This window comes from Pyrgilauda ruficollis, unplaced genomic scaffold (assembly GCF_017590135.1).
Source record: "Pyrgilauda ruficollis isolate IOZ18807 unplaced genomic scaffold, ASM1759013v1 scaffold159, whole genome shotgun sequence".
Classification (NCBI taxonomy): Eukaryota; Metazoa; Chordata; class Aves; order Passeriformes; family Passeridae; genus Pyrgilauda; species Pyrgilauda ruficollis.
In genome coordinates, this window is record NW_024514654.1 from 166,931 (window position 1) to 185,212 (window position 18,282).

The 18,282-nt window shown below is 55.6% G+C and overlaps 2 protein-coding genes across 3 annotated transcripts in view; one reads left to right on the top strand and one right to left on the bottom strand.

The window, feature by feature from the left end:
- The first annotated feature begins 1,099 nt into the window (after positions 1–1,099).
- Positions 1,100–3,440, top strand: CDK5R1 (cyclin dependent kinase 5 regulatory subunit 1). 2 transcript variants are annotated; one of them, XM_041461980.1, is made up of 2 exons: positions 1,108–1,454; positions 1,491–3,440. In XM_041461980.1, exons 1-2 carry the CDS (start codon positions 1,146–1,148, stop codon positions 2,019–2,021), a joined length of 840 nt encoding a protein of 279 aa, XP_041317914.1. In that variant the 5' UTR covers positions 1,108–1,145; the 3' UTR covers positions 2,022–3,440. The 2 variants fall into 2 exon arrangements, with proteins under 2 accessions (XP_041317913.1, XP_041317914.1); XM_041461979.1 differs by having other exon boundaries at positions 1,100–3,440.
- MYO1D (myosin ID) overlaps positions 3,036–18,282 on the bottom strand; it is a 152,749-nt gene continuing 137,502 nt past the window's right edge. Inside the window, exon 22 of the mRNA XM_041461977.1 lies at positions 3,036–6,069. Within this exon, the coding sequence (XP_041317911.1) occupies positions 5,913–6,069 (157 nt within the window). The 3' untranslated portion in view covers positions 3,036–5,912. The remainder of the gene's footprint in view (positions 6,070–18,282) is intronic.

Sequence of the window (18,282 nt, forward strand, 5' to 3'; positions counted from 1 at the left end):
ATTCTCAGTGACAGCGGTGCCCAGGCTGGGCTGTCGCTGTCCCCGTGCTTTTGAGAGGCAAGAGCCCTGCAGAGAGCCCTGACCACTCCCCAAAAACCGGCTGCACAGGAGGATGAATGTGCTCTGAGGGTCAGGCAGGTTTTTGGGACAGGTCTGTCCTCATGGGAGATTTTGGGGTTTTTTTGAGATTTCCCTGCTGTGGGAGTGGGATTGGCAGCCACAGGTCCGGGGCAGGGCATAAGTAGTTAAAAATGAATCGAAATGAATTTGGGTCATTAGCGCCGGGATGTGCCCGAGCTTTCCTGGGCCCCAGGGTCCCCCCGGGGGCGGCTCGGCTCTCCGCGGCCGGAGCGGCCCCGGCGGCGGCGGAGCGGCCTCTGAGTGTCGCTGCAGGTCGCGCAGAGCCCGGCGGGGCCGGTGCTGCCCGGTGCCTCCCGCCAGAGCCTGCGCGGCTCCGGTGCCAGCGGGAACGGGATCCCGGTCACAGCGGGAATGGGATCCCGGTGCCGGTGGGAATGGGATCCCGGTCACAGCGGGAATGGGATCCCGGTCACAGCGGGAATGGGAGCCCGGTCCGGGCACGGGGCGCTGGGCTGGGCGCGGGCGGCGGCTCCAAGCGTACCGGGGGTACGGGAGCTGCAGGCGCGTTCCCGAGAGCCCGGCCCGGCCTCAGAACGCGGTACCGGGCATTTCATTGCCTCGGTACCTCGGGGGCGAGTGGTGGCCCCCGGCCCGCAGCTGGGCAGGCACCGCCGGGCGGGGGCGCAGAGCGGCCGGGGGCGGGGCGGGGTGTGGGGCCCGGGTGCGAATCCGGGCTGCGGCTCCGGGATGCCGGTGGAGAAGGGTTTTAAATCTTAATTTTGGGATTTTTAAAGAAATTGTTTTCATTTCTTTTTATTCTTTTCCCCTCCGTGTCGGGTCCAGCCCCTGCCTGAGGGCTCGGCAGCTCCCCCAGTCCTGCTCGGCCCTGCCCGGGGGCTCGGCGGCTCCGCGGGGTCCGCGACCTCCGGGACCCCAACGCGGGCAGCGCCCGGGGGCGGGGCCGGGGGCGGGGCCAGGGCAGTGGAGGGGCGGGACTCCCGTCATTCATAAACAGTGGAAGGCGGGGCCTGGGCCCGCCGGGCGCCCGCCGGGCGGCCGGCGCCATGGGCACGGTGCTGTCGCTGTCGCCGAGCTACCGGAAGGCCCCGCTGTTCGAGGAGGGGGCGGCCACGGTGGGGCACTACACGGCGGTGCAGAACAGCAAGAACGCGAAGGAGAAGGGCCTGAAGCGGCACTCGCTGATCTCCGTGCTGCCCTGGAAGCGCATCGCCGCCGTCTCCGCCAAGAAGAAGAGCTCCAAGAAGGTGCAGCCCAACGGCGGCTACCAGAGCAACGTGACCCACCTCAACAACGAGAACCTGAAGAAATCGCTCTCCTGCGCCAACCTCGCCACCTTCGCCCCCCCGCCGCCCGCCCTCGCCTCGGCGCAGAAGGCGCCCCCGGCCGCGCCCGCCGCCGCCGCCGCCACCCCGCGCCGGGTCGTGGTGCAGGCGTCCACCAGCGAGCTGCTGCGCTGCCTCGGCGAGTTCCTGTGCCGCCGCTGCTACCGCCTGAAGCACCTCTCGCCCACCGACCCCGTGCTCTGGCTGCGCTCCGTGGACCGCTCGCTGCTGCTGCAGGGCTGGCAGGACCAGGGCTTCATCACGCCGGCCAACGTGGTCTTCCTCTACATGCTGTGCCGGGACGTCATCTCGGCCGAGGTGGCCAGCGACCACGAACTGCAGGCAGTGCTGCTCACCTGCCTGTACCTCTCCTACTCCTACATGGGCAACGAGATCTCCTACCCGCTGAAGCCCTTCCTGGTGGAGAGCTGTAAGGAGGCCTTCTGGGACCGCTGCCTCTCCATCATCGACCTCATGAGCCCCAAGATGCTGCAGGTCAACGCCGACCCGCACTACTTCACCCAGGTCTTCGCCGACCTCAAGAAGGAGAGCGGCTCCGAGGAGAAGGGCCGGCTGCTCATCGGCCTCGACCGGTGAGCGCCCGCCGCCCCCCGCGCCCCCGGACACCGCGCCCGCCCGGCCCGGAGCCGCTCCCGGGGGGATTTGCCCGGCGGGGAAGGGCGGGAGCCGCCGCCTCCCCCCCCGGGGGGACACGGGGCGTTCGGCCGCCGCCGGACCGGAGCGCAGACCCCCGGTTCCCTCCCGCGCCGCCGCTTTCCAGCCGCCGCCCCTCCCCATGCTGCGGGCCCGGGGATGCTGCGGCTCCGCCACCGGATTGATCCCAGCAATTCATGGATGGGGGGACGAGAACCTCCCCAGCCGATATCCCCCGGGAGCGGAGCGGGGCTCCGCCGGTCACTGCATCACCGAGACAGAGCCCAGGTAGGGGAAAAAAAAAAAAAAAAAAAAAAAAGGAAAAAAATTCCTGTAAAGGCTCCAGCGCCGGCGGCTGAACCGGCCCGGTCGGGACTCACCGGCAGCACCGGGACAGAGACGCGGGCACGGCCCGGGGACCCCCCGACCCCCCTTCTTCCCTCATCCCCCCCCCTTTATTTATTTTCTTTGAAGAGACTCGAATTCCCGAGCGGGTCCGGGTGACGGGAATCACCGCTACTGTTCATGAGATCAATGTGAAATGTCTTGTTCCCATCGTGCACTGGTCATGAGTATTGTGTAAAGGATCTACTTGAGTGTGCAAGCAAGGGGAGCCGCCACATGCTGCTATATGAATTCTTCTAGAACAAACCCAACGAACTGCAAACCTGCGGGGGGGAAAGAGAAAAAAACCCTTCTTTCTTCTGTCATTGTTGCTTTTCCAGTGGTATTGCGCATGCAAACAGGAGCATTTTGTGTCTTCGGGAAAAAAAAAAAAAAGGAAAAAACGCATAAAAAAATAATAATCAAAAGAAAAACCTTAACGAGAGATGGCTGTAAAATTACACCCATGCACAAAGACCCGCCACCACCCCGACACCGCAGTCTCGAGCCGGTATTCCCGTATCAGGCCTGGGGACTGAGACCTTCTTTTTGGGTTTTATCGTTTTCTTTTCTCCGTGTGCTCAGTTCTAGTTTAGTTCTGGTCCATCGGGCGTTAAACTGGCGAACAAGAGGGAGAAATAACGTGCCATTTATTTTTATTTTTGATTTTTCACTTGAAGCTCTTCATGGCTGTACATTGGACCCTGCTAATGATACATGTGTACGTACGTTTTTTTAGTGCAATCTCTTCTGTAGATCTTTGTTGACCAAATTGGTGGGTATTGTTACTTATTAATTTATATTTGTCTCATTTTGTATGTATGTGTATAGTGTGTTTGTAAGTATGTGTGGTTTATAACCCGACCGACTGTGTCATGGGGCTCAGTGTGCCTGTAATTTAATCCCCTCCCCTTATTTTTATTTATTTTTGTACTGTGCTGATTAAATAAAAATGCACTGACCATCCATTACACGGCAGCGGCTCGTGGCCGAGTCTTTTCTGCGCTCGGACGCTGGCGGTGGGATTTGTGTTGACGACAGAGGCTTTAACGCAGCCGCCGCTTTAATCGCGTTACCGGCGCCGGGGTCACCCCGTGGTGGGAGAGCGGGGGCAGCAGCCGGGATACCGGGATACCGGGATAACTGGGATATCGGGACACTGATCCCTCTGGGCATCACCTCCCCCGCGCCGGCAGGAACGGGCAGTGCCATCGTGGGATGCAACTAATTGCTTTCTTTTATTATTTATTACAGTGAATTATGTAAACAAAATCCAGGTCCATTATAGCAGGGTTTTTTTATGCTCTTTTACACATAAAATATCAGCGATTTATTAAAAAAAAAAAAAAAAAGGGTTCATTGCATTATCGCCCCCGGCTGAGAATCCAAGTTTCAATTTAGAAATAGTTAATTTATGGGAAAACCAAGAATATATATATTTTATATATTTTTATATATTTTTTATATATATATAAAACCAGAGCAGGAACAGATAATATATTTTATAAGACACATCTCATCACAATATTGCCATCTCATGGTAGGAGAAATTTCCCAAGCTGTCCATCCCAATTCGTTGCCGTCCATCCCAATTCCATCCCACCATTCTTTTGGAGGGACAAGGGTACAAAAGTGCTGATCCCACCCCCAGCAGCCGCCCGGGCGGGGACGTTTGCACCAGGACAGAACTCGAGAAGTGCAAATGCAAAGGCACAGCAGCGCCGGGCGTTCCGCGGAGCGTCCCCGGCAGGGCGGGGGGGTCCCGCGGCTTTGGCGTTGGTGTCGCTCCTCCAGAGGAGCCCATGGGGGGTGAAAGGAGGCGCTGGAGGCTCCGTGGAGGTTTGGGGTGGTCCCGGGGTGGTCCCGGGGTGTTGTGTGAGCGTGGCGGGGTCGGGGCTGCCGCTGTCACCTCCTGGCCCAGCGCTGACCCCTCGGGGCTGTGGGGTCTGGAGGAGCCCCTGCCCAAGGGGACCCCTCCAGACAGCCCAGAACTGCACACCGAGAGGGGCACTGGGGGCTGGGGGGTGCTGGGATGTTCCCAGGGCTGGTCCAAGGCCAGGGCCAACGGGAATGGGAGAGCTCTGGCACGGGGCCTGTTCATTCATGCTCTACATCCCTGTCCCTCCCTGGTCTCGGGGGTGGCACTGGGACACCAAGGCTGCAGTGACCTGTCCCGTGCCCCATGTCCATGGCACAGCTTCAGGAAACCTTTTGTGAGTGAGGAGCCTCTTCCAGGCTTTCTAATTCCCAAAATGCTCCATCAAACAAGTGCTCCCCATTTGCTGGCCGGACTGGGACCCCGAGGTGGGGTCACCCTCAGCTCCCCCATCTCCATGGCTGGGAATCCTGACCTGACCAGCAGTGCCAGGACAATCCCAATGTACAATCCCAACAGCCTGGGCTGCTCAGGAACCACGGCAGTGCCCAGCACAGTGGGAATAAACCACTGAGGAGATCCATGCCCCTCCACCAAGAGAGAGCTTGGGGTTATCTGGGCTGGCCAGGACAAGCCCAACACCCCAACACACAGCCCAGTGCTGGGAAGAGCCAGGAAAACTCTTTGGAGGGAGGAGCCTGGTGCTGGCAGCTGGGGCTGTGCCAGGTTAATGTTGGATAGTGCAAAGCTTGGCCCCCAAAGCTCCCCCTGTTCCTGGGCTCACCCCTGCCGTGGGTCCCTTCAGCCCTCCCTAACCCCAACGCTGGCACAGACACAAAGCCACGCGGATCATCTAAAATTCAGCAAGGCCACATGGTCCCAAAGGGAACCCACCGGCTTCAGGCCCTTGGAGGGGGTAATTAAGGCAAAAAGCAATGCAGGATTAATGAATCCAGGCCCTGCACTGGGGAGTCCCCTGTCCAGCCAAGGTGCCTCTGTGGGGGGATGAATTCCCTGGGGAAAGCAGCAGCTCTGGAGGTGTCTCCAGGTACCTTCCCAGCCCCGTGTGCCTGGGGGCTGGAGGAGTGTGGAGTGTGGCAGGCAGCCCTCCCTCCCCAGCCTGGCTCTGGTTCCGTGGGGATCTGGCCCTACAGAACCTGACTCCCTGAGCTGGGTCTCTTTGGTTCCTCCCCTGGAGGCTGCATCATACTGCAAAAACTGACACACGGGAAAGGAGCACGGAAGGGAGAACTGGAGGGAGGTGAGGGATCAATGTGGGAAAGGGGAGAAGGGGTGGAAGTACCTAGAAACTCTTTTTCAGACTAATTCCAAAGGAAGAACTCTCCTGATATTCCAGCCTGGTTTGTAATGTGGAGAACAGGTCACCGGCTATTTTAGGTCTTCATTCCGTGCGAATTTGGCTTTTCTAAACCCCTGGAATTCGGGTTTTCCAAACCTTGAGCTTCAGAGGCTGCTTTAGGCACCTGGCAAGTCGCTGCTGAGCATCTCCCGATGAATCCCGGCGAGTCCCGGGCGGGGAGGGCGAGCCCGGCCCCGCTCCGGGGGAGGGGCCGTTAATTGCCCGGCACGCAGAGGACGAAGCCGGAGCGGTGCTTGGTGAAATCCGGCTGCGGTTGGTTGATCTTGGTCTCCACGGACACGGTGCATTTCCTGCCGTGCAGGCTGCACTGCACCGGGTTGGTGACAGTGACGTGCAGGGAACGCTTCTCCCTGCGGGAAAGGGACACGGGTCAGGAGGAAAGGGATGGGGTGGGATGGGATGGGATGGGATGGGATGGGATGGGATTGATGGGATGGGACGGGATGGGATGGGATGGGACATTATTGGGATAGGATGGGGTGGGGTGGCCACAACTGGGACAGGCATTTTCAGGTCAGGCACATCCTGCAGCCATCCCAAAACTCTGTGTTAAGCCAGGCCTGAGCCCTGAGCCCAGCTTTGGGCTCCTGCTTGTGAAGCCTTCCACTCTGGGATTGGAATCCCATGGGAGGCCTCAGCTCCATGGGCAGAGCCCAGACCAGGTCAAAGGGCCCAGGGGCTGCTGCCAGCTTGGCCACTGCCCCCTGAAGGCCCCTACAGTGACCCCCTCCAGCTCTGTGCCTGCAGCAGTGACAGGGACATCCCTGGGCTGAGCTCAGACTGAAATAGAGCCTGCAACATGGAAGGAACCACAGGAGGGGTGGTGGCTGTTCCCAATTCCCTCTCAGATGGACAGACCAAACTGGCTGGGACAAAACTCTGTCCCTCCAGCTTCTGAACCCCCTAACCCAGTTTTGGCACTAAACATGATTTCCACGAGTGAATCAGGACTTTCTGACCCCCACATTGTTTTGTGTGGCTGTTGGGGTCACTGTCACTGGGGACATGAGGACATCCCAGCAAGGCCAGAATAACTGGCAAGAATGTCCCCCTTTGCTAAAGGCCATAAAGGCTCCTGCTCTAAATCCCAAAAATTATCCCTGTGCCAGAAGCAGAAAAATCATAAATCATGGAATCATTCAGGTTGGGAAAACGCTCTGGGATCATCAAGCCCAACTGTTCCCCCAGCAGTGCCAAGGCCACCACTGACTCCTGTCCCCAAGTGCCACATCCACGTGCCCTGGGCAGCTGTGTCAGTGCTGACCAGCCCTTTCCATGAAGAAAGGGAAGAACCCAGCAATGCCAAGGCCCCACTGATGGCCTGGCTGCTCCAGGGGCTGCGATGGAGCTGAGGCCAAGCTGATGCCCCAGCTCCAGCCACGATCCCTTGGGACCAGCCAAGAACCCCCGGAGATCCCCAGGAGAGGAAAATCCTGCAGCAGATCCATCCCCATGAGCCACCACCAGTGGGAAGAGCTATCCAGGGACGTGGCCTTTGGGAATTCTCTCCTGTGACCTCACCCACACTTCAAATTCCCATATTTCCAGCATTTTTAGTACAATGCTGAGTGGTTTAGAATTGTTGACATTGACTCTGCTGCTTCTCTGGATGCTCCAAACACCCTAGGGGATGTGCTGGGATCCCATTCCTCGTGTTTGGTTCCCAGACTCCAGGTCCTGCCTTGTCTGAGCCATTCCAGCATTTCCACTGCCATAGCCCAAGTCCTTTGTGCAGTTTTTACTCTGTTTCCATTGACAGACTGTTCAGGTGGTGTTACATCCCTTAAGCTGCATTTTTATGCAGTTCCCAAGTACAGATTTTCACCACTTCCATAACAATGCTTGGTTGGTTGAAGAGGCTGGCAGGGCCCAGCACACAAAGCCTTCGTGTATTTAATGTTATTACAGGTATTTAATGTTATTTACTCCTGCCTGGGTGAGCTGAGGCTGCAATCCCAGCTTAGGTTGCTATTTTTGCTGTGTCTTAGCAGAATGAGCCACACACAGAGGAGCCTCTCAGAGATCCCTGCTCCTTGGGAAAATCTCCAGCATCAAGTGTCCCTTACAGGGATAAGGGTGAAGGACTTTTCCTGTCCCACAGCAATTTCTAGGTGTCCAGGCAGAGGATCGGGGGAGAGGAACCTCACTAACCTGAATTGTGACCCCTAGCAGGACCTGGGCCTGTGAATGTCCCGATGCCCAGTGGTTGTGGGACCTGCAGGAAGCTGCATCAGTCTGGGTCTCAGCTGCTGCTGCTGCCATGAGGAGAATCACCTGAACACAGGTGTGAGTGCAGCTAACGCTGTCCTGGCACGGAGGGATCCAGAGAAGATGCTCTGATCCTTGCCATGTGTGACAACCCCATTAAATTAAGGCTTCCCTCCCCCCGTCTCATTCCCAGATCCCACCTTGCCAAAGCTCCTTCACTCATCACGTGCTGCTTTTCCTCATGTGAGGGCTCAGCCTTAAAGCTTTTGCTGGGGGAGCAGGGCAGCTCCTGGATGGAGCAATCCTGAGGGATCTGTGACCCCTCCTTGGTGTCCCTGCTGGGCACCCCATGACACCAGCCCTGCCACCAGCCCTGCCACCAGCCCCAGGAGCAGCTGGAGCTGCTGCCACCTCGGGACTCTTGGCCACTGCTCCGGAGCTTGGTCCGAGGCCAGCGAGGGAGAGGGGAGGAAATTGCCCTTTGGTTTCCAGCCCACCTCCAGGGCAGCCTCGCTCCTGGAGCAGCAGAGGCACAGGGGTGGCAGCTGCTGGCTGCCCTGGGGTGCCCAGGTTTGCTTCTGGGCCCCAAGGGAGGGAACAGCTGCTGCAGCAGCTGGGAAAGCGGGCTGAGACCTTCCCAATCTCACTGCTACAAACAGCTTGGATGGGAGCTGCCTCCCCGAGCTCCTGCTGCATTTAGATCCCAAAGGAAGGGGCTGAGATGGAGACGGACCAGAACAATCCTGGATGACAACAAAGTCTCTCACAGACAAGGGCAACACACAACAGAAATACCCTTTGGAGATCCGTGATGCTCAGCAGGACCCTGATGGCAGCAAAGGCAGAGACAAGTCCTACTTCCAATCAAACTTGAGCTGAAAAAGGAGTTTTCATGGCATAAACCTGTCCCACCACCTTTGGGGACTTTGACAAGGCCTGGAGGGACAGGAACCAGGGAATGGCTCCCACTGCCAGAGGGCAGGGATGGATGGGAGATTGGGAAATAGGAATTGTTCCCTGGTAGGGTGGGCAGGCCCTGGCACAGGGTGCCCAGAGCAGCTGGGGCTGCCCCTGGATCCCTGGCAGTGCCCAAGGCCAGGCAGGACACTGGGGCTGGAGCAGCCTGGGACAGTGGCAGGTGTCCCTGCCATGGCAGGGGTGGCACTGGGGGGGCTTTGAGGTCCCTTTCCACCCAAACCACTCTGGGATTCCCTGTGGGTGCCAGGCACTGCTGGGGCTGAGTCCAGCCCTGGCTGATGGCAGCTCTGGCTCCTCACCAAGCCCTGATGGAAGTCAAGTCCATCAGGACAAAGCGATGGGTGCTGCTGGGCTCCTCCTGGGCAATAACCCCACTCCTCATTAGCAGTGATTGCACCCCAAGTGACAGCAGGATGTGAGTGCTGGCTGAGCACGGCAGGGGAGCAACCCAGCCCCAGCACCCCTGAGGCTGCTGGCAGAACGGAACAGGGAAAAGAGATTCTGGGGGAAGTCAGGATCCACCCCAGCACTGCTCCCATCCTGCCAGGGAGCCACGTGGGAACGTCTGGGAGTGATGAACCACAGAGTGATTTCTGCTCATAATAAACACCAAGGTGTTGGTGCTTTCTACAAACTCAGGTCTTCATACAACACAGGGAATATTTTTGGGTGGAAACAGCCTCTGCTGACAGCTCAGCAGTACCAGCCACAGCTGCTGATCCCAGGCTGGGGCTGCTCTTTGCCTTTTCTTGGTTCAGTGAACCCTGCAGGACTGGGGCACTTCTCCACCTACCCCAGCCCATCCCAGCACCCAAAGGACTTTTCCCAGCTCCCCTCGCCCTCCTGGCTCACAGGAGGAGTTACAGGCTCTGCTGGGAGCCCAGTGAGCAGGGTCTGTGTGTGGGAAACACACCCCAGAGCAGCCCCTGAGACGCTGCAGGAGCTGAGCACTGGGGCAACGCTGGCAAAAGGGAAACCAGCAGAGAAAGGAGGACTCCGAGTGGAAGCAGATCACTGGCCCATGAAATACGAGAGTTTTGACTGAGCATTTAATCCAGGACCTCGGGGGAAACGCAGAAATGGCCACAGACATCTGTCAGAGCTGCACAGAGCACAGAGACAGCCACAGCACCAGCACGTGGTGGGAAGAAAATGGGGAAGGGAAGGAGAGCAGGAAGATCAGAGGGAGTTTTGGTGAGGACAAGCGGTGTAAGGCTGAGAAGTTTAATAAATGTATTGTTAAATAAATGTAAATACAGGAGATGCCAGATTAGATGGGGCTTGGAGCAACCTGGGACAGTGGGAAGTGTCCCTGCCCATGGCAGGGGTGGCACTGGATGGGCTTTAAGGTCCCTTCCAGCCCAAACCATTCCATGATTCCATGCTTCAGAACAAGCCCAGATGACCTGGAATGCCCTGGAAGGAGCTACAGGCATGAGAACACAGCAAAGACTCATTGATGAAATATTCCCCAGTGGGAGCACAGCAGGATGGGGAGCTGGGAACACCCCAGGGACAGCAGCACCAGGCAGGGATGGGGAGCTCCAGAGCTGCAGCCCCATCCCTGACAGGGCTCCAATGGAACAGGGCTTTGTGAGGCTTTCCCAGGATTTTTTAATGAGGTGCTGTCCTATGGACAGAGTGGGAAATAAGCTCTTTTCAGAAGCAGAATTTGGGTAGAGATGGCAAAGCCAGCACAGTAATTGCCTGATTTTCATGACAACAAACCAGAGGGATTTCAACCAAGTGTGCAACCAAGTGTGAAATGAGGGCTCAGCAGCAATGAACCCACTGGGATGGATTCCAAAGGGGATTGCTTTAAACCATCAAACCTTTCCAGAGTTTAGACCAAGGCCTCTTTCTGGAAAGGCAGCACTGTGGGCCACCTGGTTGGCTTCCAGCTCAGGATATTTTGTGATTCTCTGGCTCCAAGGAAGCCTGCAGCTGCACACAAGATGTGAGGGTCATGAGGGGCAGGAGGGAGAACAGCCCATCATGATAATACCTTATGGAAGTCAGTGCTGCAGCCTCACCTGGATCCTGGCTGCAGCCTTTGAGAGGGCTCAGCCATGAAAAAAACATTAAAAGGCTCCCAGATTAAGGGAGGCTGAAAAAAGAGCCCAAAAAAGCAGCAGCTATATTCTGCATGAAAAAAAACCCCACAGGAAGCAGGGAGAGAGAAAATCAAGAGGTCTAAAAAAAGGCAATTTTCAAGGCTTTGCTTCCTAACAAGAGCCAAGGAGAAAAACAGGGATACTGAAAATTTCAGGGAAGGTTAAATTTCAGGGAAGCTCTTCAGGCTGTCTATGATGTCACTGCTGGGGAGGGCTCAAGCTGTGGTGGCAGAGAGGTGACAATCATGGAGCCATAAAACCATGGAATGCTTTGGGTTGGAAGGAACCTTCAAGACCATCAAGTTTCAACCCCACCCGGTGCCACCCCTGCCATGGCAGGGACACCTCCCACTGTCCCAGGCTGCTCCAGCCCCAGTGTCCAGCCTGGCCTTGGGCACTGCCAGGGATCCAGGGGCAGCCCCAGCTGCTCTGGGCACCCTGTGCCAGGGCCTGCCCACCCTGCCAGGGAACAATTCCTATTTCCCAATCTCCCATCCATCCCTGCCCTCTGGCAGTGGGGGCCATTCCCTGTCCAGCCTGGCCTTGGACACTTCCAGGGATGGAGCACCCAAGGAATAACCTGTACCAGGGCCTCCCCACCCTCACAGAGAGGAATTTCTTGAGCAGGGTTTAAAAAGCCACTGGATATAAGATAGGTAATAAACAAGGACATATCTGAGCTACAACAAGTGTCATTTGGGGACAGATAAGTGCTCTCTCAGGAGGGTTTAGGGCCCAGGCTGGGTGGCTGGCAGGGCAGGGATCAGGGTATATCTCACCCGAGCACTTGTGGGTTTCTGCAGCTTGCAGGATGATGATACTGAGGGCTCAAAGGAAAACTTACTGAGAAAATTATTCCCACAACAGCTTCAAAGGAGAAAATTAGGAATTACTGGATTTCCAAAGGGTACAGGAGCAAAACCTGCACTGAGACCTCAGGTGCCCTTTGTGTCCCCCCTGAACCAGCCAGCCTGTGGGAGCTGCTCCCAGGAAGGGCTGCCACTCTTCATGTGACCTCAAGAATCCCCAAAGCCACTGTCCCCAGGGAGCCAGGACACAAAGGGCATCACATGTCAATAATTCTGGGTGGATATTTCATTCCAGAGCTGCAGCTGTGGCACCTCAGCTCTGCCTCTCCCAGGGCAGGCACATCTCAAGTGTGGCAGCTCCAAAGCACCAGGTCCCACAGCCAGAAGCGATTTACACACTCAGAGCATAAATTCCCCTATGTAAGAGTCAGATGATTTTGACAGCATCATCCCTGTGACTCCCTGGCACTCTCCATCCTTCTCAGAGGGAGAAAACACCTTCCCCATCCAGGTCTTGTTAGAACACCCAGGCTCTTGAAAAAGGTTCAAAGCAATGATTTACTGTCCTGTGTGATCCAGAAAGAACTTAATATCCTCTTTCCTTCTTGAATCAGCTGCTGGGCTGTATTGAGAACCCCTCTGCACCTTCTTCAGGACAGCCCCAAAGCCAGAACAGGCAGCTCCCTTCACCCCAGGCCTTCCTGAGGAGAGGAGGACACAACCCAGGAGCCCTTTTTGGGTGCAGATCTCTCCCCTCTGGAGGAGGCACACACACACAGACACACACACAGGCAGTCTGTGACTCACACGTGCCATGAGGGAGATGAAAACATCTGAAACCACAAGGGCTTTGCAAAACCTGCCTTGTGAAAGCCTCTCAGGGTTCACAGGATGTTTCTCTCGAGCCTCACCGGCTTTTTGGAGCTCTGGCCTTGTTGAGCTCCTCAGAGCCAGGTGGCCTTGGCAGAGATCAGACATTAAGACGGATCAAAGCCATGGAAAAGAGACTACAAAGAAAGTCAGACACGAATCAAGGAGATCTCAAGTCAGGATCAAAAGGAGAATTTCCATAGTCAAAGGTCAGAGCAACTGCTCCAGGCATTTTGATGCCGGGAAAGGTCACTGAGCTGAGCACAGCTGCCAGGTCCCTCCTCACCGTGTGATTTTTCACAATTATCTGCAGTCAAGTGACACTTGAGACACTGAATTTTTTTTCCATCTTCAAAACCAGCAAATATTTACAGTATATTTCTTTTGTGCCTCGCGGTCTGCTCAGGCAGATCACCTCGGAGGCTGCCAGAAGTGCCTTTCAGAAGGAATTTGTTCATGTACAGGGGAAGCACCAGGCTAAACTGTGAGCTCAGAACTCAACCCCTCCACTTAAGAAGTGGCTTTCAAGCCTTTCTGGCTCAGCCTTGCCCACTGAGTTACCAGAGCAAAGCACAGCCTGGCTTTGGGAACTGCTGTATTTCATCATCACCTGCTGAGCTGTGACAACAACGCTGCTTTTGCCCTTTTAATGAGCAACAGGACCTGTTAATGTGTCTGTTCCACTGCAGAGTGCCACACATGGCACAGGGCACAGGGCAAGGCAGAGCCAAGGCAGCTGCACAGAGATGGTCCCTTCGAGTTGTGGCTGAGCCACAAAAGCCACTTTCCTGAGATGACAGCAGCTGCCACAACACTGCTGGGCCTTTTCCAGGATGTGTCTGCAGCACATCCAGGTGTACTCCTTCCCCTCTGGCTGAGATGAGCATTAAAAATTTGTATATAAATTATTATATATATCATAAAGCTATTTACATATATTATATTATATTCATAATACATTATATAGAATTTATATTAATGTATAATATATACATATATAATAATATACTATATAATATATAGTATAATATATAAGAATACATATAATAATGTACTATAAAAATATATTATATTATATTGATATTGTATACTGTATATTATATACTATATATTGTATATAATATATATAACATAACATAATATAATATAATATAGTTATATTATATAATGATAATAAAAATTCTATAATATTCACATAGTTATATAAAATTAAATTAAATTTTTTTTAAAAAAGCATTAAGTAAAAATTCCCAGTCCATGAAGTACTTGGCTCTCTCAATCTTAAAATGCATTTATTCCCATTGACCCCAGGCTGGGAGGTCCTGGAGCAGCTGGTGAGCTGCACTTCCTTCCTCACAGATTTAGGACCTGGGGTGTCTGTGCATCCCTCCTCAGGAGCTGGGAATCATCCCTCCCAGGGAGAGCTGGGAATGCCAGCGAGCTGGGAAATATTTCTGTCTCTTCCAGCAAACCCCTGTGGTTTAGGTGCTCCTGGGCAGGGCATCCGGAGGTGATGGGGCAGGGGCTGCTCCTCCTCTCCCCTTCCCAGGGCTGCTCTCCGGCTTTGGGAGCTTGGGCCAACAGCCAGGCTGCTGTGAAACACCCAAACAGCCCAGGGGGGTCATGGGGCAGGTCCCAGCCATGGGGCTGCACCCCAAAGCAATATTTTATGGTGGGAAAGCCCCAAAAGTGGTTTGAGACACCACTCTGAATGTCACTGCATGGTGAGTCCCTTCCTCCAGCCTGGGCTGAGTGGAAATACACAGGGAATGTCACTGCTCCTATCATGGAACATCCAAGAGAGGGATCACAACCTCACCCGAGCTCCATCCTCCTGCTGAGCCAGGGCCAACCCTCACTGCCTGAACCCCCAGGCCTGACCCAGCTGGTCCTGAGCTCAGCTAAACCAGGCCTGGACCTCGTTACCCCTCTGGGACTATTGATTCATCCCAGACCAGACTGGACAGGGCTTGGAGCAGCCTGCCCTAGTGGAAGGTGTCCCTGCCCAAGGTCTCTCCCAACCCAAACCATTCCATGTATAAATGTCCCCCTTCCCTGCCCACCCAGCACAGGAGGCTCCAGGCTCCCTCAGTTCTGCTCCCGTGGGAGCTGGGAATTTATCTTTGGGCTTCAAAGAGAGAAGTCTCAGGTTTTCCCACCCTTGTGCCATCAGCTTCCAGTGCCTGATGCCATTTATCCCACATGAACAGTCCCTAAAGCTGGTCAGGGGTTTTGTGGAGGAAAACACAGGTCACTCAACAGGGAATTTCCTGGGAACCTGCAGTAATGAAGGAGCTAAAAAAAAACAGTAAAAAAAAAAAAAAAGCACCAATGGTGTGTTAAATATTTCATTTCCTCCAGCAGGCAAAATGAAAAATTTCCAATCCCCTGAGGTGGAGGCAGCTCCCAGCCCCTATGGCAGCCAGGGCTGATGGATGATGGATAGAACATCCTGGCAGAGGCCCCCAACCTGCCACATGCCCCCCTGGAGGGAACCCTAAAATCCACAGAGTGCTCCTTCCCTGATCCCTGTCGTATCACAGGAATGGGGGCTGGATTCAATGACCTTTAAGGTCCCTTCCAATCCAAAGCTCTAAATGATTCTGTGCATTAAATTCACTCATAATTCAATGTAATTTGAATTTTTGAAGGGAAGGAAAAGGGTGGGGAGAGTTGGGCCAGGGCACGTGGGGCCTGTGGCTCCCAGTGACAGCAGGGAGGACGATGGGGACACGTCCCAGCCCAGCACCATGAGCTGCTCCCCTTCACCTCCCCAGCCCCACTCTGCTCTCAGCACTGACAGCAGCAGGGATGAACTGCAGCTTCTTCTGCAGCCTCCATGAAGTCACATTTCAGAGCTATTCTGAGCCTGGCAGAGCTTTGGGGAGTCAGAGCTCATCCGGCTCTACGTGGCCACAAGATGCTGGAGTGTTACATATTTTATAAAAACCACCATGCCAAAAATATGATTCCAAGTGCTTGGCTGGAGCAGAGGAAAGCAGCACATGGGGGTGATGCCAAAAGCCTGGCATTAGAAATGCACCAACACATAAATAAAATAAGAGCACTTAGGAGGATGAGCACAGAGCTGCCTCCTGTTTGAGACATCATGGACTCAACTCCTGGGCAGGTTGAGAAACAGCAGAAGTCTTTCCTTGAATTCTCTTCCCAGTGCTGGTCCTCCCCATGGCCAGCTGGGGGAATGAATTCACCACCCCATGTTTACTGGGGCACATTTGCAAAGTCCCCCCTCAAAGGATGTTCCCAACTGTTCAGCAGCTGCTGATCAAAGTCTGCCAGCTGAAGGTTAAGGAAGGTAGAAATTCCCCCCAAAAATACTTTGAAGGGAATCCAGCACCTTTCAGGCATCTGGGATGTGTTTGTTCAGCATCTGTAAGACTGTGAGGTACAGGGGGTTGATGCAGAGGACAAAGGTGTGGGATTATTCATCTGTTTTCCACTCAGATTTACAAGTGGCAATGATCTGGAGTAGCAAGGAGTGGTTGGAACAGCTGATGGATGCTTTACACTGGAAAAAGACAGCACAGAGCTGTGCTCTCACTTTGGTACACAGAAAACCTCCAGCCATCCCGAGGGATGAGCAGCTCTGCTTTTCTCACTGCAGGGCTGTGAATTAAATGGATATTTTTGGAGCCTGGCAGAGGTCTGAACCACAACAAGGGAGAAGCTGCCACCGAGCTTCCCAGAGATCACCCAAAATCATGATGGGAACACAAATAGCATGGACACGTTTGAAATTCTGTTTTTTTCTCATTATTCCATGGGATCGACCTGTGCCAGTGAAACTGCCAGGAAGCAGCTGGGATAAGAGAGGACAATTTGCTACAGTGAAATCACCAGCTCGGCTTGCCTGGCTTTAGGGGCTGGAAGCCACGGGGACAACAGCAGCAGGGCTGTGGCCAGGCAGAGGGGATGGCAGCAGGGTTGTCACATCCCACCACAGCTCGGGGTGGCTGTGCTCCCTGGCAGAGCCGGGGCAAACAGCTCAGCTCCCTTATATTCCATGCACATCCCTGCTGAGCTCGGGAATGTGCCGGGAGGGCTCTGCCACCCTGGGGAACATCCTGGGCCAGGAGCATGGGCACGGGCAGCCTGTGCCAGCCGTGTGTGCTGGGTGTGGGGGTGATGAGGGGTGCGTGGGGGGGCTGGAGGGGCGCTGGAAGGATGATGGAGAGCGGCTGCTCCCAGCGCCGCAGCTCCCGGTCGCTATAGCAACCTGGATATCCCTCATCCCATCTGATGCCTCATCGCTGCCAGCCAAGCGGGGCTGCTGCAGAGCAGCGGGGTGCATTAATTTACTGCCCACTGCTGCTCCCCGCACGCGGCTAACCCCTGGATAAGCACCATGGTGCTCGAAGTGCCCTCTCGGAGGGGCTTTTCACGTGCCCGGGGGTGGCCCTCGCTGCAGGGCAGAGCGCTGCGCGGGCGCTCCCGGGCGGGTGTCACCGTGACCTACTTAGTGCAGGGCGCGGTGACATCATGTCCGATTGCCAGCGGCTCCCCGGCCCTCCGGACCGCCGTGTCCGGCAGCAGGGCTGAGCTAACCCGGCCCCAGGGCACATCCCGGCCCGGGTAACCTCGCTCTGTCAGCACGGGACACGTCTCCCCTCCGCTGGCCTGGAACAGCTGCGCTGGCTCCTGCCTCTATTTCCAGAGCTGATCTGAAAACCCAGATTTTTCTCCTTTTCTAATGGAAAGAGAGAGAAATTAGCTAAAGCTTCAGAGGACACAGAAACGGCACGAGAAGAGAGCCGCCGTTGTGTGAGCGCTGCTGCGGCTTTTTCCAGAGAGCGGCTCCGGCCCCGCGCCCCCTCCCCGCGAGCAGCGCGACCCTGGGGACCCCGACAGGGCCACACTCCGCGGGACACTCACGGGCATCCCCCCACCGCTTTCGGACCATCCTGCCCGCCACCCCCAGCTCATTCCTGGCTGTTAAGCCATGGATTCTTGCGGAATGGGAGTGCAGAGGGAGCGGGTGCTCGTGGCTCGGGGCCAGCGAGGAAGGCGGTTCCTCCTCCTCCTCCTCCTCTTCCTCCTCCTCTCCCAGCATCCACGCGGTGACACTTCAGCTGAGGAAGCTGAATCATCCTTCAATTAATGACAGGCTTTTAACCTGACGGTGAGGAGCCTCGCTGAGGTCCCTCCTTTTTAAAACGCCCTTCTCCACGGCCAGAAGGAGAACGGCCGGGACACAGGGATTGTCCCACCCCGGGATTTCTGCTGTCCCTCCTGGGAGCCGTGTGATGGGCAGAACGCTGCAGGCAGCTCCGTGCTCCCTTCAAACACATCGTCCTGCCAAAGCAAGGGCAGCTAAAACCACGTCCCCAGCGGGGCAGGGAAGGGTCAGGCTGGGGGTGACGGCAGGAAGGGGAAGCAGCACAGCCAGGGTGACTCAGGGCACGGCTCGCATTGCTCCATCATCAGCCAGGGTTTGGCTTTGAACCCGCTGCTGCTTCCCGCTGATCCCGGGGGCAGGAGCACACCCAGAGCCCTGCTGAGAAGCCTGAAGAGACACAGCAAATGTGCAGGGCTTAAAAAGGGGTTAAACACACCAGGAGGTTGG

Excerpts from the sequence above, each read along its gene's own strand:
- CDK5R1 (XM_041461979.1), top strand. The coding sequence starts at position 1,146 with ATGGGCACGGTGCTGTCGCTGTCGCCGAGCTACCGGAAGGCCCCGCTG.